The sequence below is a fragment of the Pleurodeles waltl genome, chromosome 4_1, assembly GCF_031143425.1.
Source record: "Pleurodeles waltl isolate 20211129_DDA chromosome 4_1, aPleWal1.hap1.20221129, whole genome shotgun sequence".
Classification (NCBI taxonomy): Eukaryota; Metazoa; Chordata; class Amphibia; order Caudata; family Salamandridae; genus Pleurodeles; species Pleurodeles waltl.
Genome location: NC_090442.1, coordinates 499,154,106 through 499,178,987, shown reverse-complemented (window position 1 = coordinate 499,178,987; position 24,882 = coordinate 499,154,106). Strand labels below are relative to the sequence as shown.

General features: G+C 47.9%; 1 protein-coding gene across 1 annotated transcript in view; it reads right to left on the bottom strand.

Annotated features, from left to right (window-relative positions):
* The window catches only part of LOC138287867 (podocan-like), a 98,641-nt gene extending 75,521 nt beyond the window's left edge, over positions 1-23,120 (bottom strand). The window contains exons 1-2 of the mRNA XM_069228796.1: positions 23,014-23,120; positions 22,859-22,932 (exon numbers count right to left, since the gene is read on the bottom strand). Of these exons, the coding sequence (XP_069084897.1) occupies positions 22,859-22,932; positions 23,014-23,048 (109 nt within the window). The 5' untranslated portion in view covers positions 23,049-23,120. The remainder of the gene's footprint in view (positions 1-22,858; positions 22,933-23,013) is intronic.
* Positions 23,121-24,882: the final 1,762 nt, after the last annotated feature.

Sequence of the window (24,882 nt, the reverse complement as noted above, 5' to 3'; positions counted from 1 at the left end):
GACAGCTCTCACTTCATCTGAGCTGCATGTTTGCGCTGACTCGGTGGGCGCTACCAAAGCTCCTGCCAAGTCAGAGCAAATTTCTTTGTCCTAGGACTGGGAACCCCCCAGACATAACAGGAGCCGATCCTGAGGGGTGGCGGTCCCTGGAGCCATCAGTGGCCTGCCTTACATTTAATGTTATTTTGTGCCCCAGGGAGGTGCTGGTCCCCAGGGCTGTGGGGGGCTAGGTGGCTTCCCCGCATTATTTTAAATAAGTGCCTCAGGGAGATGGCGGTACCTGGAAGGGTACGGGGGCAGGCAGCCCCCGCATTATAAAAAATATGAGTGGCTCCAGGTCCTGGCTCACCCGGGGGCTCCTGTGAAACAAGCATGGGAGCCGCCGCTTGTTTTCTTTAAAAAAAATGTTTTAATAGATCTGCTGTGGCTTCTGCCGAAAAATGTTTACAAAGTGCTTTTTTGCTCAGGGTGGGTCACTCTGGGATCCCACCATCAGAACTAAAGGGGTCAGGATGTCCCTATCTTGGCCCCTTTTGTGTCTTTTCTGGGATTCGGCTGAAGCTGAGTCTCAAACATGGCTGCCAACACTTTCTTGTTGAAGTGTTAGCAGCCAATCAGATCTCAGCACAGGATCAGGAGGGTTCATGAGCCTTTGTGTCCTATATATACAAATTTGGTTTTTCTTAAACATTTCAAAAACTACTGGACAGATATGCAAAAAATCACAGCACAAAAGAGTGCTTTTTGGACCAAGAGCTACCTTTCTTCCAAATTTGGTCTAATTCCATCCAATTTGGGCTGTAGACCTGTTCAAAAGCCCTACGGGAATTAACATTGGAAACGTGCCTTTTTCGACCACCCCTTATTCTTTACCCCACTTGATGGATCACCCCAAAACTTTCCAGACAGCAGCTGAAGTGAATGACAAACTAATTTTGTGAAATGCCTTTCCTATGGAAACTAGGTCCTAACTATAACTACCTACTAGCGACCGCAGGATTTTTTTGTTGGGGAGAGGGCATGTACCCCCTATCCATGAACCTTTGAGTGGCCTGAGCAACTCACCCACTGGATCCAATGCTTATATAATGGAGATGGGGTTTGCGGTCCTTTTCCCTGAATCTGGTAGATGCCTTGTAGACCCTATCCCGCAGGGCACAGTTATGTAATAGGGAGGGTGACCAGCATGCAGATCCGTGGACCCATCCCCTGGGACAGGTATTTCTACAATGGGGAGGGAGCATGTGGACACCATCCCAAGTCTCAGAGAGGCCCCGGGGACCCCATTCCAGGGGGCATGTGTATTTGTTTGGGGGAGGAGGTATGTTGCTCCCCCTGAGATCACAAATGAAAAGGGAGTTGTGGGTGGCCCAGGGCACCCACTTCACAAAAAATTGTCAGGTCCCCTGACATCTCCCCCAACACTCACCCAACATCAAAAACACTTAAAAAAAAAAAAAATATTAAATTAGAAGAAATATAAATGTGCAGCAGGAGCCACACATTTATTATTCACTGTTCCTGCAAGGAGCACCACATAATGCCCTAGGGCATTTATAAATTATATATTTTCCTGCTGGTTTTGCCCCTAGAAGGGCAGGGGCACCACCAAACATTTTCGTAACGTTGTGAATGTTGTGGAGTGCTGCAGGGAATGCAGAAGACTCCTGATAACATTTAAAAATAATACAGTAAGGCTTTATTACTTTACACTAAAACACCTTAGAAATTCAATGAAAAAACAAAGGTCAAAGGAATGTCGTAGTTAGATGAAAATGCCAGTTAAAACATACTGTGTTAAATTAACAAAAGCACTGAAATTTACCATTCACCATTGGTTTTATGCTTTACAATTAACAATGAAAATATTGAAGGCTGGCTGTATAAGCTCTAAGGTTCATACATGTCTGGGTGGGTCTATGCTCAGTCAGTGTCAGGATACCTTTTTTAGGTGACAGTTCTGCGGTTTGCAAAACACATTGATAAAAAGATGTAGTTATCTCAAGTAACTATAACTTATGCCCTAAAAGTAACTATAACTAGCACCCTCACCATGCACTGAAAGATATCTTAGATACTACATCACTTAGAACATGTTCTATGGCATCATTGATAACATCACAGCAACATCTGAATTTATGTCATTGATGACAACACAGTATATGGTGGAGGTGCAAGTTATAGATAACTTAGGGAAACTTGACCCTCTGTCCCTTGTGGGGGGGCAACACACCCCGGAGTCAAATTAAAAATAGTTTTTTGCTGCACCATGGTACTACTGCAGGGCTCAGTGCAGTCCCTGTGCACTTTTACTGTAGTACCACAGTAACACTGTGGACAAAATGTACTGGGCCTCAGGGCCCTACATGACCATAGGGTTGTCCAGCAACAGGGCCTTGACCACCTGTGGGGGCGAAAGGTCATGCAGCAAAGGACACTGACAAAACCCTGGAGACCCTTGAAATTCACTGAAAAAACAAAGGTTAAAGTATTGTTATAGCTACGTGAAAATATCAGTTAAAATGTTACATTTACTCGGAAAACCACAGAAAATCACCAGTTATTGTGAACTGTAGTACCTATGACTTGGGCTGTTGCCATGTACTGCTTAGTTCTTCACATATTGCATCACTCATGACACGTTCCATGATATCATTGATAACCTCAATGTGACATCTGAAATGACTTCCTGTGCATGGTGGGGATGCAAATTATAGTTACTTCATTTAACTGTAACTGCCGAATTTCAGTGTTTTTTTCAGTTTAAAATGTAACCTTTTAACTGATATTTTCACCTAATTATAATGTCACTTTAAATTTTATCAGTGAATGTATATATATTCCATTTCCCATGCAAATAGATCAGTTGCTCATGAGATCTAGTGTAGTCAGCCTCGTGTATCCGCACAATTGAGAAATACAGTTTCCTGTAACTGTGTGCTTGAGACCAGTCCTGAAACTCCCCCCAAAAAAACAATACGTAGGACACTTCTAAGCTTGCTGCTGGGATTGAAAGTAGACAGCCTATTTTTGTTCCTCATATCCAGTATTGTGGGCCACAGTTACTCTTGAAAGTGCATTATCTCATATTGCAGCTTATTTGCTACCAAAAGAAACAATAGGTTGTTGACCATACTGGTAGCATATTCATTAACAATGTTAAATGCTTCTTCCATCTTGTGCAATGGGGTCTGCAGCCAATACGGCAAATACAACAATGGGGTGTTTTGGCTTATGGTGTAATCACGCTTGCTGACTTCCCATATCAAATCTTTAAAGTTGAGCAAGTCAAAGATCACACATCAGGTCTCACATGCAGTATCCAATATTATTTTCGTTAATTGCATCAATTTCCTCTAGCCAGTAGGTGCTTCATCATGCTCCTTTTTCCACAACTTCATCAGGGTGAGAAAATACATAAGCAAGTAAAATATAGTAAGCATCAAACTAAATAGCGACCTGTATTTTCTATAACACTTATGTGACTGTATGCTCTCCTACAAATCCCACGTGTACATAACCAGAGTTCAGGACCCTCTTTAAACTTGCTAAAATGAAATGAAATAATGAAAGGACTACCCACGATACACTCAATATGTGTATAATTGCGTTCTGAGTAAGTACCATCATAGAGTAGAGTGTGTAACTAAAAAAGATTAAACTTTAGTGTTCCCTTTAGAGACTTAAAGTATATCAAACAGGTCCCATAAGTGACAAAACGACATAATTTTTTTTAACCAATATTCAGATCCAGTGATGTAATATGAAACCACAAATATCAATTATTTTAAATGCAGTATTATGATGGCATGCTAAATGAGCGCCATCTTTCAGTGGAATGAACAAATAAAGTTTATTAACACTACCATTCCCAACTAAAACAGAAGGAGGCATTTCTAAATAGTACCATCTTAAATCACTCTATGAGAGCTAAAAAAGGGGGGGAGGCTAACCACCAAACATAAAATTAGAGTGATATTAGAATGACAGAATTCTTGCACTGGCTTGACTAAATGAGAAAAAATCATTCTTCAAAATTCCGAGGGCGTAGTTATAGACATATGACTCAAACAGTCATTGAAGCATATATAAGCAAGAGTTTCAGAGAGACAGAAAGTTAGAACATTATGGGGGTTATTACAACTTTGGAGGATATAATTGACTCGTAATACGGCTGGTGGTATATCCGTCACTTTACCGTCATTTTTGGGACAGATTAACACCTCCTCCAAAGTTGTAATAACCCCCTATATGTGAGCGAAATTATGGGAAGCTCATTAGCTTGCTGAATGACCTCAAGCTCTTCTCTGCTTTAAAGGAATAGCAAAAATATATGTTTTGCAAACTCTGTCACAAGTGACCTGCATATTAGACACTATGGGGGTCATACCAACCCTGGCGGTCGGTGTTAAACCTGCGGCCCAACCGCAAACAGGCTGGCGGGGTAAAAAATGGAATTCCGACCCTGGCGGAAACCGCCAACAGAGACCGACACATTACCACACCACCCGCCACGGCGGCACAAACAAACAGCGCGGCGGTCACCGCCAACAGACAGGCGGGAGACAATGTACCGCCCACTGTATCACAAGCTACCAATCCGCCACCTTTTCCGGGGCGGTAACCCCGCCGATAAAAACACGGCGGAAACAGCCATTTCGAAGGGAAAACGCCCACCTCCATATACCCCACGAGGAATCAGGACAGCATGGAACCCGAACTCCACATACTCCCAGCGATAGTGTTCCTACTCCTCTACCAGGAGCACGAATATCGGCGCAGAAGACAACGGTGAGTACCACGCCTACGACACAGGGGAGGGGGGAGAAGAACATATTACGGGTACACACATAAGCGACACACCCACCCTCACCCTCACCCACTACAACACACACATCAATGCATAGCAACACATCAGAGTGACACCCCCCAAACACCCCGGAAGAATGCAAATACAAAAGGAAATGATTCTAAACATTGGAATATATTGTATAACTGGCTTAAAAATATATCTACACATCAAAAAATCTTATATACATAAATGTACAAGTCCGAGCATTGTAGCATGCATTGTCCGTGGACCACTGGGCCCAAATCACATGGGCAAAGCCCACACAAGATACCTGACTCCAACGGAGAGAACACTGCAGGGGCATCAGATAGCAAAACTACAGGCACCTCAGGTGGAAGGGAAGGGGGGGCACCTCAGCCAGATAAGTGAACGACGCCAGATCCATGAGGGGCCTCCATGGCCACTGTTCAATCCTCGGGAGTGCAAAGCCACAGTCTCACAAGTCTCTGCAGTGGGTGGTTTGCCCACTGGACCATCCTGGGGAGTGCAAAGCCACAGTCTCACAAGTCTCTGCAGTGGGTGGTTTTCCCACTGGACCATCCTGGGGAGTGCAAAGCCACAGTCTCACAAGTCTCTGCAGTGGGTAGGTTGCCCACTGGACCATCCTGGGGAGTGCTAAGCCACAGTCTCACAAGTGGATAACAGTCTCCACTGGTTCTGGAGGTGGCTTTGTGCTCAGAGTGCTTCGTGCAGCCCTGCCCAACACAGATGCGGGCCAGCCCCTGCCGCTCATGGGGCAGCGGTGCTAGAGATGAAGGGCCCAGTTCAGCGGTGCTTGAGATGAAGGGCCCAGTTCAGCGGTGCTTGAGACGGCGGTGCCCTGTTCAGCGGTGCTTGAGATGAAGGGCCCAGTGCAGCGGTGCTTGAGATGAAGGGCCCAGTGCAGCGGTGCTTGAGATGAAGGGCCCTGTTCAGCGGTCCTTGAGACGTCGGTGCCCTGTTCAGCGGTGCTTGAGATGAAGGGCCCAGTTCAGCGGTTCTTGGGATGAAGGGCCCAGTTCAGCGGTGCTTGAGACGGCGGTGCCCTGTTCAGAGGTGTTTGAGATGAAGGGCCCAGTTCAGCGGTGCTTGAGACGGCGGTGCCCTGTTCAGCGGTGCTTGAGACGGCGGTGCCCTGTTCAGCGGTGCTTGAGATGAAGGGCCCAGTTCAGCGGTGCTTGAGATGAAGGGCCCAGTTCAGCGGTGTTTGAGACGGCGGTGCCCTGTTCAGCGGTGCTTGAGACGGCGGTGCCCTGTTCAGCGGTGCTTGAGATGAAGGGCCCAGTTCAGCGGTGCTTGAGATGAAGGGCCCAGTTCAGCAGTGCTTGAGACGGCGGTGCCCTGTTCAGCGGTGCTTGAGATGAAGGGCCCAGTTCAGCGGTGCTTGAGACGGCGGTGCCCTGTTAAGCGGTGCTTGAGATGAAGGGCCCAGTTCAGCGGTGCTTGAGATGAAGGGCCCAGTTCAGTGGTGCTTGAGACGGCGGTGCCCTGTTCAGCGGTGCTTGAGACGGCGGTGCCCTGTTCAGCGGTGCTTGAGATGAAGGGCCCAGTTCAGCGGTGCTTGAGATGAAGGGACCTGTTCAGCGGTGCTTGAGACGGCGGTGCCCTGTTAAGCGGTGCTTGAGATGAAGGGCCCAGTTCAGCGGTGCTTGAGATGAAGGGCCCAGTTCAGCGGTGCTTGAGACGGCGGTGCCCTGTTCAGCGGTGCTTGAGACGGCGGTGCCCTGTTCAGCGGTGCTTGAGATGAAGGGCCCAGTTCAGCGGTGCTTGAGATGAAGGGCCCTGTTCAGCGGTGCTTGAGACGGCGGTGCCCTGTTCAGCGGTGCTTGAGATGAAAGGCCCAGTTCAGCGGTGCTTGAGATGAAGGGCCCAGTTCAGCGGTGCTTGAGACGGCGGTGCCCTGTTCAGCGGTGCTTGAGACGGCGGTGCCCTGTTCAGCGGTGCTTGAGATGAAGGGCCCAGTTCAGCGGTGCTTGAGATGAAGGGCCCTGTTCAGCGGTGCTTGAGATGAAGGGCCCAGTTCAGCGGTGCTTGAGACGGCGGTGCCCAGTTCAGCGGTGCTTGAGACGGCGGTGCCCTGTTCAGCGGTGCTTGAGATGAAGGGCCCAGTGCAGCGGTGCTTGAGATGAAGGGCCCAGTTCCTCGGGGCTTGATACGGCAGTGCCCTGTTCAGCGGTGCTTGAGACGGCGGTGCCCTGTTCAGCGGTGCTTGAGATGAAGGGCCCAGTTCAGCGGTGCTTGAGATGAAGGGCCCTGTTCAGCGGTGCTTGAAATGAAGAGCCCAGTTCAGCTGTGCTTGAGACGGCGGTGCCCTGTTCAGTGGTGCTTGAGATGAAGGGCCCAGTGCAGCGGTGCTTGAGATGAAGGGCCCAGTGCAGCAGTGCTTGAGATGAAGAGCCCAGTTCAGCGGTGCTTGATACGGCGGTGACAGTGCAGCGGATCTGGCCATGACGTGGAGGTCATTTGCCACCTGTCCTGTGGCTGGCGGAGCCTTCCTGCCCATCTGTCCTGTGGCTGGCGGGGCCCTCCTGGGCTGCAGTGCCGGGCCTGTTGGTGGCCTCCTGCCCACCTGGGATGGGGCTGGCGGGGCCCTCCTGCCCACCTGGGATGGGGCTGGCGGGGCCCTCCTGGCCAGCTGGGCTGATGGCGGTGTTGTCGGGCGTGCTGCCCTTTCCAGCCTTCCCTGATCGCCTGTGTCCCTTCCCCTCCTTGGGCGGTGTGCCAGCTGTCTCCACACTTCCTGCCGGAGCCATGGTAGGGGTTTTAGTCCCTGCTGTTTTCACCCTCTCGCGCCGGCCACTGCCTATCTTTGGATGTTTCTCCGGGGGTGGGCTGCCCGTGCCTTGGCTCCGTACTGAACTTGCTGCCCTGGAGGGTGGGGGACTCCACAGTCCATGGCAGACTGTCATGACAGGGCCCGGTTTTGTCGTGGCTGAGGTGCTGACTATAGTCCTATGACATGGACGGGGTGGGGGAGTTGGTGGAAAGAGGTTGAGTTTGGACAGGAAAAGCTTCTTAGGAGCAGTGGGACCGGTAGGTGTAGTGGGTATGGGAGTGGAGGAAGAGGTTGTGGTTGTAGGAGTATGAAGTCTGGTGTCTTTGGGTGCAGGTGCTTGGGCTGGAGGCTGTCGTGAGGTGGATGGCTGTTGGGCGGGTGGCTGCCTGCGTTTGTGTATCTTGGAAGAGGGGGTCACAGACACACTGGGAGAGGACACAGGGGACGTGTAAATGGTAGCGGGGGTGGTGACTGCACGTGTGCGGGGGGTTCTGGTGTGTGTGCTGGTGATGGACGTAGTGGCTGAAGATGTTGTGCATCCAGGTGTGAGTGGAGACGTGACAGGGAGGGAGGAGGGAGACGAGGAGGAGGGGGACACAGTGGAGGCAGTGGGTGTTGGTATGTCTGTATGTGGATGTTGCTTGTGTGACTGCCTGTGTGATGTGTGGTGCTTATGTCTGCCTGAGCTTCCCTTGGGTGTTGAGGTGTGTGCAGGCTGGTCTGATGGTGTGTCAGGGATAGGCAGAGGTACACGTGATAGGGTCTGGGTGGAGGAAGTTGGAGGGGGGAGGCTAGAGACGGGGACAATGGCTGCCATCAGTGCTGAGGCCAGAGTGTTGAACGATCGCTGTAGGGCAGCCTGACCAGAATGAATGCCCTCCAGGTATGCATTACTCTGGTGCACCTCTCTTTCTATACCCTGGATGGCATTCAAAATGGCAGACTGCCCAACAGTGAGCCTCCTCAGGAGGTCAATGACCTCCTCACTGAGGGCAGCAGGGGTGACTGGGGCAGAGCCTGAGGTGCCTGGGGCGAAGGAGATGCCCAACTTCCTGGGTGAGCGGGCACGGTGCAAACGCTGAGGGGCTGCTGGGAGGGCGGTGCTGGTGCGGTGGGTGGCGGCTGTACCTGTTGTTGCGGGGGGCACAGATGTTGCCGCCACCACAAGGGAGCTCCCTTCAGAGGACGAGTCCGTGTCGCTGATGTCTGCCCGAGTCCCCGCTGTGGAGCTCCCCTCGCCCTCCGTCCCACTGGTGAATTCGGAGTCCGTTGCATGGCCCTCCATGGCCATGTGGGATGCAGCTCCCTCGTGCTCCGATGCCACTTCTCCTCCGCCTGATGATGCTAATGCACACATGAACAGGAAGACCACAAAAAAGGGGGGGAGAAAATAAAGACATGTTGAGTGCATGCATTGGCGACACCGTTGGCGGACAGGACAGACACAGAAGCCCCCTGCACTACGCCGCGCACTTGGGGTCCACTACTCAATCCGTGGGACATGGCCTGCAAGACTATGGACGACATCTGCACACATAGATGACACAGGGCCTTCATTTACTGTACTTGGCACCCTACAGAGGTGGGGGGTGGGGGCACAGGGCCATGCCTAACGGAGGGGCCTAGCCTACAGAAATCGCCCTGGCCTAGGGATACCCACAGCCCTCCTCCCCCACCCAGACACCTCCACTGCGCGCAAAGTCAACAGAATGAGAGTGTACTCACCCCCTTGTGTCTGCTGTGATGTCCTCACGCGCCCATCCAAATCGGGGTAGGCCACCGCCAGGATCCGGGACATCAGGGGGGTCAAAGTCCGACTGGCACCCCTCCCACGTTGGGAGGCCATCCCCAGCTGAGCCTCCGCCGTCTTCCTGCTCCAGCGTCGGATGTCCTCCCATCTCTTCCGGCCGTGGGTGCCCCGTCTGTGGCGACCCCCAGGGTCCGGACGTCCTTGGCGATGGCACGCCAAATATCGATCTTCTGGTGGGCGCTGACCTATGTGAAATGTACAGGGGGGGAAAAATAGTCATCACCATCTGCATGCTCAATGTGAGTGGCCCACCATCCCTACCCTTGCCATGTGGCACATGCTCTCATTCGTCGTTTGATGCATGCCTCAATCGCTCCCCTCCCCACCATCATTCATCCACCCCACTCAACACAGGCATTGCCCACAAAGCATGGTCCCAGTGTACTTACCTGTTGGTCTGGAGGACCGTAGAGTAGCGCATACTGGCGGAGGACCCCATCCACAAGTTTCTCCAATTCCTGAGCAGTGAAGGCCCTTTCCCAAGTCGCATGAGCCATTGTCTCTTCCAGACCGAGGTCACAGCAGCACTTGCAGTGTCGGTCCTCTCCTGTCGAAGATCAGGTATCGAGTGATTAAGCTGATAGAAAATGGCGGTCATGCCCGCTGCGGTACGTCCCGCGGCGGTGCGTACCGCGACCGCCGGCGCACATCTTCATTGGCTCCTGAGACCCATAGGGTTCAATGTTAACCAATGGTGCTTAGCGCCGCGGTCTTTGACCGCCTACCGCCACGGTGTGCCACGCCAGCGCATTTACCTCACATCCCATTGTCGCACTTCACAGGTCAGGCAGCCGCCATTTCAGGGGCCCACATGGCTTTCTTTCTACTGCGTCACACATACCTAGGCCTTGCATCAACACTCATACAAGCCATTCAATGCATTGGGAATCGTGTTATGTGCAAGCTGTGGTTACGTACCTGTGGGTTGATTGACTCTGTGCTCGCTGTTGTCCTTCATAGGCACCGTCCGCTGGGACATGCGAGGAGATGGAGGAATCTTCCCATGTACAGACCGCTGGTGGACCTGTCGACAATGGAGGAAAGACATGTCATACTGACATACATGCTTGACCGAGCCACTATCCATGAACTGTGTGCCCAGCTGGAGCCAGACCTGATGTCACCAATCCGCCAACCCACAGGGATCCCCCCTCTAGTGCAGGTGCTGTCAGTGCTCCATTTCTTTGCAAGTGGGTCATTTCAAACAACAGTGGCCATATCATCAGGGATGTCTCAGCCTATGTTTTCCAAGGTGTTGTCCAGAGTGTTGTCTGCCCTGCAGAAACACATGCGCAGCTACATCGTTTTCCCTGAGGTGGGGGATTTGCCTACAGTGAAAGGTGACTTCTATGCCCTTGGACATATCCCCAACATCATAGGTGCCATTGATGGGACACATGTGGCTTTGGTGCCCCCCAGCAGGAGTGAACAGGTGTACAGAAACAGGAAGAGTTACCATTCAATGAATGTACAGATGGTGTGTTTGGCAGACCAGTACATCTCCCATGTGAATGCCAAGTTCCCTGGCTCAGTGCATGACGCGTACATCATGAGGAATAGCAGCATCCCTTACGTGATGGGTCAACTCCAGAGGCACCGTGTGTGGCTAATTGGTGACTCTGGTTACCCCAACCTGTCATGGCTACTGACCCCAGTGAGGAATCCCAGGACAAGGGCAGAGGAACGCTACAATGAGGCCCATGGGCGAACTAGGAGGGTGATCGAGCGCACCTTTGGCCTCCTTAAGGCCAGGTTCTGGTGCCTCCATATGACAGGTGGTTCTCTCTACTACCCACCAAAGAAGGTGTGCCAGATCATTGTGGCCTGCTGTATGCTTCACAACCTGGCTTTGCGACGCCAGGTGCCTTTTCTGCAGGAGGATGGTCCAGATGGTGGTATTGTAGCAGCTGTGGAGCCTGTGGAGAGTGAAGACGAGGAAGCCGAAGAGGACGACATAGACAACAGGAACACAGTAATACAGCAGTATTTTCAGTGACACACAGGTAAGAATCCACACCGGCATATTGCATATACTAAACCAGTACTACGTCTCTACTGTCTGTCCTTTTCCCCCAGTGTATGGTAACTGAGTTGTGATTTTCCCTTCCGATTTCAGAGATGTGGGCCCCACTGCGTGACATCTGCTTTTTTTCCCCAAGGACTACAGCTGTGTGACAGTGGTATGTTGGCATCACAATGTAAATATGCATTTTGGCACAGTAATCTCTAATACATTTGTACTAAATCACAGCCAGACTCCAGAATGTTTTGTGCAATAACTGCGTTTATTTCTGTGCTCTATATTGGTGGGTGGTTGCAAATCGGTGAGGGGTGATGGTGGAGGATTGTCCATGGCAGAGTCCAGACTAGTATTATCACAGGTGCATTGTCCAAATGGCTGTGGGAAGTGGAGCAGGGGCAGTTTAAGGATGGACAGGGTGACAATGTGGGTCAGTGGGATGACAATCAGGGAGATATCCTTTGCTGGCGGGGGTCTTGGCATCTTACTCTGTATTCTTCCTGGATCTCAGGGCCCGCTTGCAGGGTGGTTCTCCTTCTGCAGGGGGTGGGGTGCTGGGGGCCTGTTGGTCCTGTGGCGGGCCTCCTGTCCACTAGCGCCGGCAGAGGTGGTAGGCAGTTCTTGGTCCATGCTAGTGTCAGGGGCCCTTTGTGGTGCCACAGTGTCCCGCAATGTGGTGACTACCTGATTCAGAGCCCCTACAATGGTGCCCAGGGCGGAACTGATGGTTCGTAGTTCCTCCCTGAACCCCAAATACTGTTCCTCCTGCAGGAACTGGATCTCCTGAAACCTGGCCAGGACCGTCGCCATCGTCTCCTGGGAATGATGGTAGACTCCCATGATGCCGGAGAAGGCCTTGTGGAGAGTGGGTTCCCTGGGCCTGTCCCCCCCCTGTCGCACTGCAGCCCTCCCAGTTCCCCTGTTTCCCTGGGCCTCTGTCCCCTGGACCGTGTTCCCACTACCACTGCCCCCAGGTCCCTGTTGTTGTTGGGGTGGTGGGTTAACCTGGGTGCCCTGTAGTCTTGGACACACCGCTGATTGACGTGTCCTGGGGACATAGGGATGGGCCCGCTGGGTGGGTGCTGTGCTGGTGTTCCCAGAGGGGGGAAGGTCTGCTGTGGCCTGTGGCTGTCTGAGGGGAACCGACTGTCCCGAGGTCCCCGATGGGCCGGGCTGGTCATCTAGATCCAGGTTGACAGAGGTGCTGTCATCACTGTGGGCCTCTTCTGGGGGTGGAGTGGACATTTGTGGACCCTCCTGCGCGGTGACGTGGCGTTCGGGTCCTGCAGGGGTATAGATGGATGGTTATTGCATCTGTGTGTGCCATAGCGTGCAATGGGTGGGTGCCCGTGTACCCCAGTGCTGGCATTCCTGTGTGGGGGCTTTTGTGACAGTGGTTTGGGGGGGGATGGGGATGTGCAGTGGGCATGCTTTGGTGATGGGTGTCCATGCTTTGTGGTCGCATGCAGGGCTTGGGGTTAGGATGGGTGGGTTGTGATGGTGAGACATTTGCAAAGAGTAGGTGTGATGGGGGTGAGGGTGGGGGTATGAGTTGGCATGCTGGTGGGGTGGGGGGGATGAAGTTGTGTAGATGAGACTTACCAGAGTCCATTCCTCCAGATACTCCTGCGAGGCCCTCAGGATGCAGGATCGCCAAGACCTGCTCCTCCCATGTTGTAAATTCTGGGGGAGGAGGTGGGGGTCCGTCGCCAGTCCGCTGCACCGCGATGTTGTGCCTGGATACCATTGAACGCACCTTCCCCCGTAGGTCGTTCCACCGCTTCCTGATGTCGTCCCTATTTCTTGGGTGCTGTCCCACTGCATTTACCCTGTCGACTATTCTGCTCCATAGCTCCATCTTCCTGGCAATGGTGGTGTGCTGCACCTGTGTCCCAAAGAGCTGTGGCTCTGCCCGTACAATTTCCTCCACCATGACCCTGAGTTCATCCTCAGAGAACCTGGGGTGTCTTTGCGGTGCCATGGGGTGGTGTGGGTGATGTGTGGGGTGGATTGTGTGGTGCTAAGTGAGGTGATGTGTATTGGTGTGTTGTGTGAAGTGCGTGGTAATATTGCTGGGTGAAAGTAAAATGCGCGTCTGGGTGCTCGGATCTCTATTTCTCTGTGCGTGGTCCCGATTCTGGAGGAGTGGGGGTTTGAGGGTGATGTGGGTGTGTGTTTTATATTTAATTGGGTGTGTGGGAGTGGTGTTTGTATGTGTATCAGGTGTGTGTATTTTGATTTGTCGAATGTGGTTGTATTTTGTAAGTGTGTGTGTATTTTGAGCGCGGCGGTGTGTACCGCCAATAGAATACCGCGGTTGAAAGACCGCCGCGTGGATTCGTGTGTCGTGATAGTGTGGGCGTATTTCTGTTGGCGTGACGGTGGAGGTTTGGTCATCACCAGTTTCTCGCTGGCCTTTGGTGTGGCGTACTTTTGTGGATGTCTGTATTTTGGCGGTTTGCCTGTTGTGGGTCAGAATGACCATGGCGGTTTACCGCGGCCGCGGCAGTATGTTGGCGGTCTTCTGACAGCGGTAAGCTGATTTTACCGCCAAGGTTGGAATGACCACCTATGTTTTCCTATTTAAAAAAGAGGTCCTGTATAATCAGGATGATGCAATGGTCTAAATAGAGCATTGAGAAGCATCTGCTATCTGCCTTTTTCTTTGGAAATTTCACAACCTTTGCCATTGAAAGCATTTCAAATCCTTAAACCCAGAATATTAGACATTTATAGACTTTGGCATTAAGTTGTCCCAGGTTGTTGGCAGCTGTGTGTGTTATTTCTCCGTGGAGAACTCTGAAATCAATGCATGCTGACAATCTTATTGAAAAGCAGTAGTACTGATGACACAAACAAATAAGATTTTTTTAACCCCCTTGAAGGTGACCCAGGGAACAGTGAAACATACATAGGGCCTAATTCACAAAGAAAAGTTTACATGTGTATCTGTTACTACCTCTAAGTGTAAATCATACTTTTTCCAAATCACCCATTTATGAGTAGAAACTTACACCTAGATGTAGACTTAAGAGTCTCCATCTATGCCAGTGAGGGAGTGGAGATGTCTAAGACTGAATTTACAAGTGGAAAGATACTACTAGTAAATTTTAATCCAGACGGCATTTTAATATATTAAAAATATATATAATAATTTAATGTAAAACAAAAAGGTTTCAGCAGTTATAGTTAGCGTTCTTTCAAGTGACTATAACTCGCACCCTAAGGCAACTACTGTATAACTTGCGCCCTTGGCATGCATAGTTTTCTTATCAATAATGTTATTGCAAACGTTGCAGTGATATCAAAGATGCCATACAAGATCTCATCAATGACATAATATGTGGAATAATTAGCTGTGCATGGCAAAGGACTGAGTTATAGTTATCTTAGGGCACGGTTTAATAGTTACTTGAAAGAATTCTAACTATAACTGCTGAATTTCTGTGGTTTTGTACGAGTAAATTCAGAACCTAACTATAACATCCCTGTAACCTTAGTTTTTTCAGTGAATTTCTATGGTATTTTTAACGTAAAGTAATTTTAATTACTGTAGGCTATTCCGTGGCGGGGGTTGGTCGCAAGGCCCTTCTAACCATCCAACCCCGCTCCATGCATGGCCTTTGGCCGTGAGCAGCGCAGGTTGGCCACAGGGCCTGTCTCTGTGAGTAGATGTGTGAGTGGGTGCATGAAGGTCTGAGTCTGTCTGAAAGTGGGTGTGTGAGTTTATGAGTGGGTCTGAGTGCGTGCATGAATGTATGAGCGGGTGTGTGAGCATGAGCCTCTGAGTGCCTGTATGAGTGAATGAACTAGTGTATGAATGAGTCTGTGTTTTTTTCTTTCAAATGTTTCTATAATCGCGAATATTTTGCATATAAATCACTGAAATTAATGAATTTTCATACACATCATGCGCTTTGACGCAAAACTATATTATACCTATAATTTGCCCCTAAAACACACCTATATCACACCCCTGGGATCAGGGTACCTTCACCCTGACCCTTTATGCCACTTTTAATTTCAATTTTCACCCATGGGGAATGTATCATGAAATAAAAAAGCGGTTGCAACTTTTTAGTCAGGTTGCGGTCAACCAATTGCAACGCTTCTTTTTGCATGCATATTCATGAAACTTCACGAACTTCGCGATTAATCGCAGCCAGAGATATGCAAATGTATCTGCCCTTAAATATAAATGGATATACACTAAATAACAAAAAGCACAACGTGCTTACCAGCAGCTAGCTTTCTGCCAAATTTGTTGTAATTCTGTCCAGTGGTTTGGGCTGTAGAAGTGTTGACAGGTCTTATGGGAATTAACATGGGAAACTCAATGTTTCTTGAGCCCCCTTTTTTGTTGGCTCCAGCTTGACGGATCATCACAAAACTTCCCGTGCGCAATCAGAATCACCGGGCCACCTTTTTTGGTAAGTCAAAAAATGCTTTTTCTATGGAAACATGGTCCTAACTATAACTACCTACTGGCGACTGATATATATTTAAAGTGATGTTATAGTCAGGTAAAAATGTCAGTTACAATTTTACATACTAAACTAAAAAAACTACTGAAATTCACCAGCTATAGTTAACTCAAGTAATCATAACTTGTGCCCCTGCCATGCACAGTGTTGTCATCAATTATGTAGTTTCAAAGGTTATCAGGGATGTTATCAATAATGTCACAGAACATCTCTCGAGTGTTGAAGTATTTGTGATCAGATGCAGTGCATGGTGAGGGTGCAGGTTGGATTCTTTTCAATGATACATTTTTTTCAATGTAAGCTAAGACCTCAGCACATAGCTATAATGTCACTTTAACTTTAGTTTTTTTCACTTGGGGAATGGGGTCACTGGGACCGAGGGAGGATCAGGGAGGGGTGGCTGCACAACCCCCTCTCCTTTTTAATTGTGTTTGGTACTGGAGGATGCAGTTCCTGGGGCCTTTTAAAGCTTGGAGAGGGGGCCATGTGGCCCATCCCATCTTAATTGTAATTTGGCACCAAGGGATGAGGTCTACAAGGCCAATTAAGATTTGAGGAGAGGGTCTTGTGCCCCTCACCTCTTAATAGTGTAATTTGGCCCCAAGGATGGGGTCTTGGGGCCTAATAAGGCTCTCAAACTGAGGACCCATGGTTCCTTTCCTCTATAAAATAACACACAGTGCCAGGGAATGAGGTCCCCAGGGCCTATGAAGGCTCCGGGGTAGCTATGTGGCCTCTACCCTTTTTATTGGCTTTGGCCTCAGGGATGGGGTCCCCAGGGCATATTAAAGCTTTGGGCGGGGGCTGCATGCCTATCCTCTGTTTATTTGGTTTTGGCCCTGGGGGATGCAGTCCCCTGGGTTTAAAGAGGCTCGGAAGAAGGTGCCACATGGCTCCCCTCCCCTTTAAATAACACATGGCCCAAGGGAATGGGGTCCCCAGGGGCCTATTTAGACACAGGAAAGGAGGTTGCAGACCCCCTTTCCTGTTTAAGTGTATTTGGCCCCAGGAAGGGCCTTTTAAGGCTCAGGGAGGGGCTCATGCAGCCTCCCCCTTTTTATTGGAATTTGGCCCTGGGCGGGTGGGGTTCTATGGACCAATTAAGGCCCAGGAAGGGGTGCTGTATGCCCTTCCACTAGATATATATTTTTGGGCCCTGGGGATGGGGTCCCTGCGGCCCAACTGCCAACTCTGTGCCATGTTTACCAAAGGCTGTGCATGGCATGTGGTAGACAGCCTGATGGGGGTTGGTCACAGGGCCCGGTCACAGGCCAAGCCCTGTGACCAACCCCCCCATTGTGTATAGTCTAAGGTTTTTTCTTATGTAGCTGCTGGCACCTGCAGCAATTCCTGTCGGCTGCTGGTCTGTACCCTCCAGCTCCTGATTAGTATTCCCTGTTCTTGACTGATCCCTAGCTGGTGACCTTTTACCTCTGGGAGGGACATACTTGGGTTGAGGGGATGACATTATTCCTCTATCCATTATTCCTCTATCCATTGCTGGCCTTCTACCAGACACATCAGCAGGTGCACCCGTAGGACCTGCCTAATTGCGTTTTTCAGCTACGCATATTGCAACAAGCAAGGCCGTCCTGGCATTAGCGTAAATAGTTCTGCATCTTGTGAGTCCTGTATAAATCTCCATGGGCAGGAAAAAGGTTGTAACTAGTCTGTGTCTGTTGTGAAGTTCTCGGATGCCCTTGAGCAAATGTTGCGCTATGTAAAGCTGCTAACAATAAAATGCAGATATGCTTGTCACCCACCCTGTAATCTCATCATAAATGAATTAGGAATAACACATTAAATTTTGCTGTTGGAAAGAAACACCCTCTAGGGGCTGAACTGCACAGCGACCAAATTGTGCGATCCTAGATAAATTCTGAGCCTCCTTTTTGTTCATTGTCATGTAAGACACCACCTTCAATTCAAATATGTAAGCCTCGGGTGTGCCCCATATAACAACCACGCTTGTGTTTGATGTAAAAGGCTACAATGGTGCTCCAGCCGTCTATTATAACAACCTAAGCCACATATGAAATACACATGACAACGGACTTTCCTCTTTACTAATAGCATTGATCTCAGGGTGTGGCTGGAATGTTTCTCAGTACATGTTAAAAAACGTACTTTTTAATAAGTACTTATGGAACTATATAATCTGATGCACTAAAGTGAAACACTTATGTGTGTTAGAAAAATACACTTTTAGGGATTGTGATGAGACTGTATCATATTCTAACATAATTTCTGTTGCAAAATTTACCTGCCAAATATTTTCAAGGCTCAACTTAAACAGGACTTCTTAGAGCCATAGCTGGCCATTAGCCCGGCTCGCCCTGGTAATTTGTAGGCCCACCCACCTCTAATGAATTAATATGAGTAAAGCTAGTGAACAACTCCCCACTTACCCTTGGTCACTGGGGTTGGGATGTGCTTTACCATCCAAGCAGTAATGGTTGACCAACCAGCCTTTGCCCTGTCGATGGATCTGAGGCTCGGTAATACACAGAGGGCAGTGCCTGACTGCCTACCAGCAGGAAAACGCCTCCAGCAGCTAACAGCCATGCAGAGATGGCCTTACAGTGAAGCAGTCTTGTGAGACAGCACTGCGGCCAGACCAGATGTTGGCTTCTTGCTCGTCAAGCACTAGGCTCAGCCTGCCTGCAGTCAGACAGCAGGGTGCATCATAGCCTGCAGCCCAGTAAGTGGTTAATAGTGAGAAAACGGAAGAGGAAAATGGTGTGAATGAGAGAACAGAGTGTCGGAGAAACTCCAAATACCACTGCTGCTGCGACTGGCCAAGGGTTGTTGAAATCAGTCTAATACTTTCAGAATTGAAACGTGCAATTTTAATTATTAACAAAATCATCGTTTTTACTCACTGATCTGATTCTGCTAATACGTACTGGGGACACTAATAGGTTTAGCTTGTTTTAGGTGGATGTTCATTTCTGTGTGAAATCTGGATACAGGGAGTGACAACTCACAGAGAGATAATTAAATACTGGTTATTTGTATTTGCTTGCGAGATAGTGTCACTCAAAGTGTCACATTCGACAGTAGAATGTCACTCATAGACTGAAACCTAAAAAATGCCAAAAATAAGCTATCTGAAAACTTGGCAGTTATGTGTTTGCTCCTTTTACTTCTCTGTTATAATAAAATATTTTAGAGGTAATGCTTTTTTGTTCATACTTCAAGAAGTGTGTACCAATAGGCTTTCTTAAAGATGCATCAAAATCACTGGCACCTTGTCAAAAGTGTTTACTATGCAATCATGTACTGCATACGCCTTTAGACTCCTTTCAAACAGCTGTTCATAACATTGTTCTTTCAGGGTACAATTTATCTCTGCTAATGTAATGTGCTCAGCAAAGAGTGACCCTAATCATAGGTTCTATATTGCTGTAGCCCAAGCTGTTGGTTCATTACGAGTTTGTGTTTTGGGGACAACTAGGGGCAACAGATGCACTACAAACATCTATACCTACTGATTTGTTAGTCCTTGTGTGCATAGGTGCTGACTCTACAGTCTTTCAAAATAATATTGGTCTTTGTATAAATAGGACACCCAAAAACATAAGTATTATGAATGCCAGCAGTAAACCTCAGCAGGGCAGACTCAGCCTCTCATCTTTCTGAAGTCCGTCAATTGAGTACCATTTATTTGAGTTATAATAACCACTTTAATATGCAATGTAAAGCAGGCAGAGAGCTAATAAATGTTCTTGAATTTGCCAATGCCTTTTTGCTTTCCATTAGTGCAATGGCAAGTTAGCATGCACATGCATTAGTGACCATCATGAAATGCGTTTTCTTTAATTTAATGGCAAAAACGATTTCAGGATTGCTGTTGAAGTGCCTGGACACATAGGCATGGATTGGTGGCCATCTTAGAAAGATTTCTTTCATTACAAAATGGCAGAGGCCTTGTGAACCCATATGTGGGCGTACCAGCTGACGCACCATAGCCACCTTGTCATCTTTTTTTGCGGTTCATTTTAATTCACCAGTCCAAGATAGCTGACACAGGATTTTGGTCCGAAATGAAAAATAAAGCATGCATAAAATGCCATGCACATTAGGGGAGGCGAGCTTCCCAACACCAATTTGTGAACTGCAACACCCTATCAAAAGCATTTAAAAAATGGGAAATGTTATAAAAGAGCCAACAGAGGGAAATTCAGGTGGGGCAGGAGCTAATGGGATGAGTTGTAGTGTCTCTGGGGTTCTGTGGTGAAGTGTTGGGCATGCGTCGGCAAGTAGGGAAGGGAGGTGAGAGCCATGAAAGGGATGCCCACTCATAGGGTTTTAGCAGATAAGAAATGTTCTCTCATGTCAGCACTGAAAGCTGTGGAAGGATAAAGGTTATCCAGTGAGAAACATTGCAAAAGAAATACTCCTGAGCCTGGACAAACTCAAGAGTAGAGAGGCATGCCACCGAGCAGGGAGCAGGGAACTGAAACTGAAATAGACATGAAAGTTATTCAGTCATGAGCTAGTGCTAGCCCAAAGCTTACTCTGTATATGTTTAAGTATAATGTTATTTAAAACCGATAGCTGTCTGTAAAAAGACCACAAAAATAAGTTGTAAGCAAACAGATTCTGACCAGTGAGAAGTTTATAGCATTATTATTAGTATCAAATTACATTAGGTATAGATCAAATAAAAAAGGCCTGAAAGGCTTTAAGTCTCTAATTCAATGTGTCACTAGGGACGACTCAGCGAACCACTGCACGTTATTTTAAACTGGCCCCTTCACCACCGAGCTGCTCCTACTTTCTACAGGGACTCCTGCTCCAGGTCTGCTGGGGACCTGAAAACTGGAGCCATGGATTACTTTTTTATCTAGATCCTGTTGTGTTCCACACAAAACAGGCTTTTTCACACCTTTTCTCATCTTCTCGAAGTCGATTTCATATTTGTGTTTATTTACGTATAGTTTTGTTTAGACTGCACTTGGCTGTTTCAGATATGTTGATACAATCCCTCACATAGCCAAAGCTTACATAATAGAAAGCACAATCAATTTTCAGCTAACCACTAAAGCACTGGGTGGACTATTTCCCAGTAATATTGTGCTGTTCTCAATTTATTGAACTTCAAAGTATGCAAGACTAGGTTGAACCACTGAGATTGTAGCCTATGACTAGTAGGTTGCACAAGAATCTATACGGCCAATGATTGACCCAATTGACCTATCTTAGGCCCACTTCAAGTCTTTCACCATCTAACTGATTGGTTGCTCTGAGGTTTGATGAAGGGAATTGTACAGTCTAACAGCTAACCCGAGGGGTTCTGTGGCATTAAAAGCTGAACATCTGTTGTAGACATTTAGGGCCAGATGTATGTAGGTTTCGGTTTGCAATTTCCTAATAGTGAATCTTAGCAATTTGCTATTAGGAAATCGCAAACCGGGATGTATAACAGTGTGTTTAACACTGTTTGTGATTCCCAATGGGGTCGTAAATTACCTACCTCATCAATATTCATGAGGTAGGTCCACGATTTGCGACCCCATTGGGAATGGTCCCACTCACAGGGATGCATTTCAAACAAAAAAGTGAAAAGTTTTCTTTTCTTTTTCCAGCGTAGGCAGTGGTCCTTGGGACCACTACCTGCCCTTTAAAAGTATTTTCGCTTCCATTCACAAAAGGGAAGGGGTCTCATGGGGACCAATTCCTGTTTGCGAATGGATTACCACCAACTTGACATTGGTGGTGACTGCATTCACAGATGCAAAACAATCTTACATCCCCCTGCGACTCGCTCTGAGGAAGTGACGCCCTTGGCACGCCCCTTCCTAATGGCAACTCCCAAACCTATTTTGCAAGTCGGTAACAAGTTACAGACTTGCAGAATAGGAGTGTTACATGAGGAAAAGCCTTTTCCCGGTCGCAAATGGCCCGATGTTGCGGTTTGCAACCAGGAAAAGGCTTCCATACATCTGGCCCTTAGTGAGATGCGTGTTTAAAAAGAAGATACGTTTTTTAAAGTTTTCCTGAACAGTATTAGACCAGACCGGCTCCTGAAATGGGCAAGGTACGCAAGCCAAATAGTTAAAAGCTCGCCTGCCTACTCTCAGTTCATTAATGGCTCATACAAGCCATATTCTAGAGAAGAGTGCGAGGTATGCAATTGGGAACATACCACTGAAATTGAATTGACTATGGATTTGGATTAGTCAGCTAGATTTGCAGCACCAGCAGTTCCCACCCTACACCTGCACAGAGCGTAGATGGTTGCAGACAAGGCTTGCCTTGGGCACGCCTTTGGCTGAGATCCATGGAGTAGTCAAACAGTTTACAATTTGTAACCTAAACAGCAAAACAAAAATCGCATAAAATAAGTTCTGGCTCATGTAACAGCTAAAATGCAGACATAATGTTTCTGAACCGCTGAACTCAAGCATTCTTGTCTCTGCCACTAAAGTGCTTGTTTAGTGATTAAGTAGCCTTCTATGGTCAGGAATAAGTGTGCATTTGGCTTTTCACGACAGAGAGCCACATGTAATTTTAAACCCAATCACATGTTCTTTCATTGTAAATTATTACATTTATGTTGTCTTTAAAAGTAGAAACGACTTCATAAATATGCAATATTCAAAACTAAAATAAATTGGCATACTTTTTAACACTCGCCGCCCCACATACGTAAATAATTACATTTGAAGATTAAAAGAACATTTCTTCTCGAAACGCAAAATGAATACAATTAGCAAATGCTATTTTCTGTACAAGAACCATGTACTACTCATGTTTTGTAGAAATGCAAATCTCGCACCTGATTCCGTTGATGTGAATGTTTTATAGAAGTTTGGCTTGTTTTTAATTTTGGCATGCAGATATTTTAGGGTAAAAAGTAAAACAACATAATTGCATGTATTTGGTACGGTTGTTTCATTTCTAAAATACAGGGGATAATCGGAGAACTTACTGGTCTGCTGTGCACATGATAATCCTGCAAAAAACGAGGCCCAGATTAGAAATGCTCTTGCGCAGGTCTTCATGCTGGAAAACAGAAAGCACCCTGTGAGAACATTGCGGGAACCCACCTGCTATCTTCTCACAACTATCCTTTCGCTATCCTACCTGAATGAGGGTCTTCCTAACTTTGTGGTAGCCATAGCTATTCAGGGGGCCCTCTAAAATACACCGATGTTCATCTGTGCGCTGCTGTTTGCTTCTTCAACCTTCTCCTCCTGTTCATTTCTGTCCTTTAGAAGGACAGGGTTGTCCCTTAAGTGCGTTTGCTGTTGTCACTTTTTCCTGCACTGGGTTGAATGTTGACCTGAGATTTTCACACACAAATACCGAGCAAGGAAAAATGTTAATAGTTTCAGACAGAGAGTGGAGGCCAGTGAATAGCAAGAAAGGACCGCCTCTGCTGACAGTAACGAGCACACTGTTATATGGGAATTCCTACGGATGTAGTCCTCAACTGATGCATTGATGACTAGTAACTTTTTACAGACATGTGTACACTTCTTGGATTAACTTATTTTACGAGGTTTTAATTCAAATTGTGTTATTGTTCATCTTGTATTAACTTCACAGTGCGTCTCTGCATCATTTTCCTTTTTTTTAAGAGCAGGCAGTGGTCTGCGGGACCACAGACCACTGCCTTCACTGGAAAGCATTTTTTGCTACCATTCACCAAGGGTAATGGATCCAGTGAGGACCCATTTGCAAATGGGTTAACACCAATTTGAAATTGGCGTTAACTGCTCTTGTTTTGCGACCTCATTCATTGTCACAAAACAATCATATATACCACTGAGACTCGCCATTAGGGAGGGACGCCCTTGGGATGCGCCTTTCCATTTTCGCATCACAGTCCCTATTTTGTGAGTCCGAAATGGAGAACCGGCTCGCAAAATAGGGCTAGTACATCGCACCTGTGATTTTCTCCTTTTGCAACCAAAAAAAGGAGTTGTACAATGAGCCTTAAAGGGCACATAAAGTGGGGCACAGATCAACCCAGACATGCATTAGGTAGGCTGACTGACTCAAGACAAATGAAGAGAATTATGTGGAGGACCAAACAAGCAAAGCCTTTTGTGGAAGGTGACAGTTGTCTAAGCCTTTTCCAGGATCTTTCGAGAACCATATTACAAAGATGAAAGAAGCTCGATCCAGTGATCCAGGTACTGCTTGTGAAGTGAATAAAAGATAGATGCCTGTACCCGAAAGTGCTGTAGTTAAAATTGAATGGCTGGGAGAGAACACTGTTTACCTTGCTAGGAGGTGAAAAGCTTCTGCCCCTGTCTCCTGCACCTGTAAAAGGACTTTGTACATTTAGGGCCTCATTACAAGTTTGGTAGTCTTTTGGCAAGACCGCCGCGGTGACGGCCATCAAAAGACCACTGCATTGAGAGTTACACAGCTAACTCCACCAAAATACAGCCAAATTTCCGAAACCACAGGACACTGGATGATGGAAAAGAGGTGGTACCACCACCAGCATCGCTAGCTTCTCAAAAAACCTCTGATCAAATTATGACCCTCAAATCACGAGATGGCGTAAAAGCATTGGCGGTGTGAACCGCGGTGCTCTGAAATCACATCAGTCAAACACCACATTGGATAGTTTGAATACCTAACACCGGACACAGATCCACACACCTGACAGCACTATATAACACTCCTTAACATCCTACAATCCTTTGCAACCAGAACGCGACTCACAACCACACATGTAAAAATCAAAATTAGACCAAAGCACACAATAGGCACCCCTACACATTTCACACAGCACTCATCCCACACCTGCACAACACACACAACACACAATTTAGTTCCCCACACTATACACACCTGTCACCCACTCAGATCACAGCACCCACACCTCATTACCCAATTTTCCCCATTTTGTCACTACCTCATCGTCTCGTCCACCACTACCATGTCACCACAAAAAGATCCACATTTCACTAATGATGAGTTGACGGTCATGGTGGA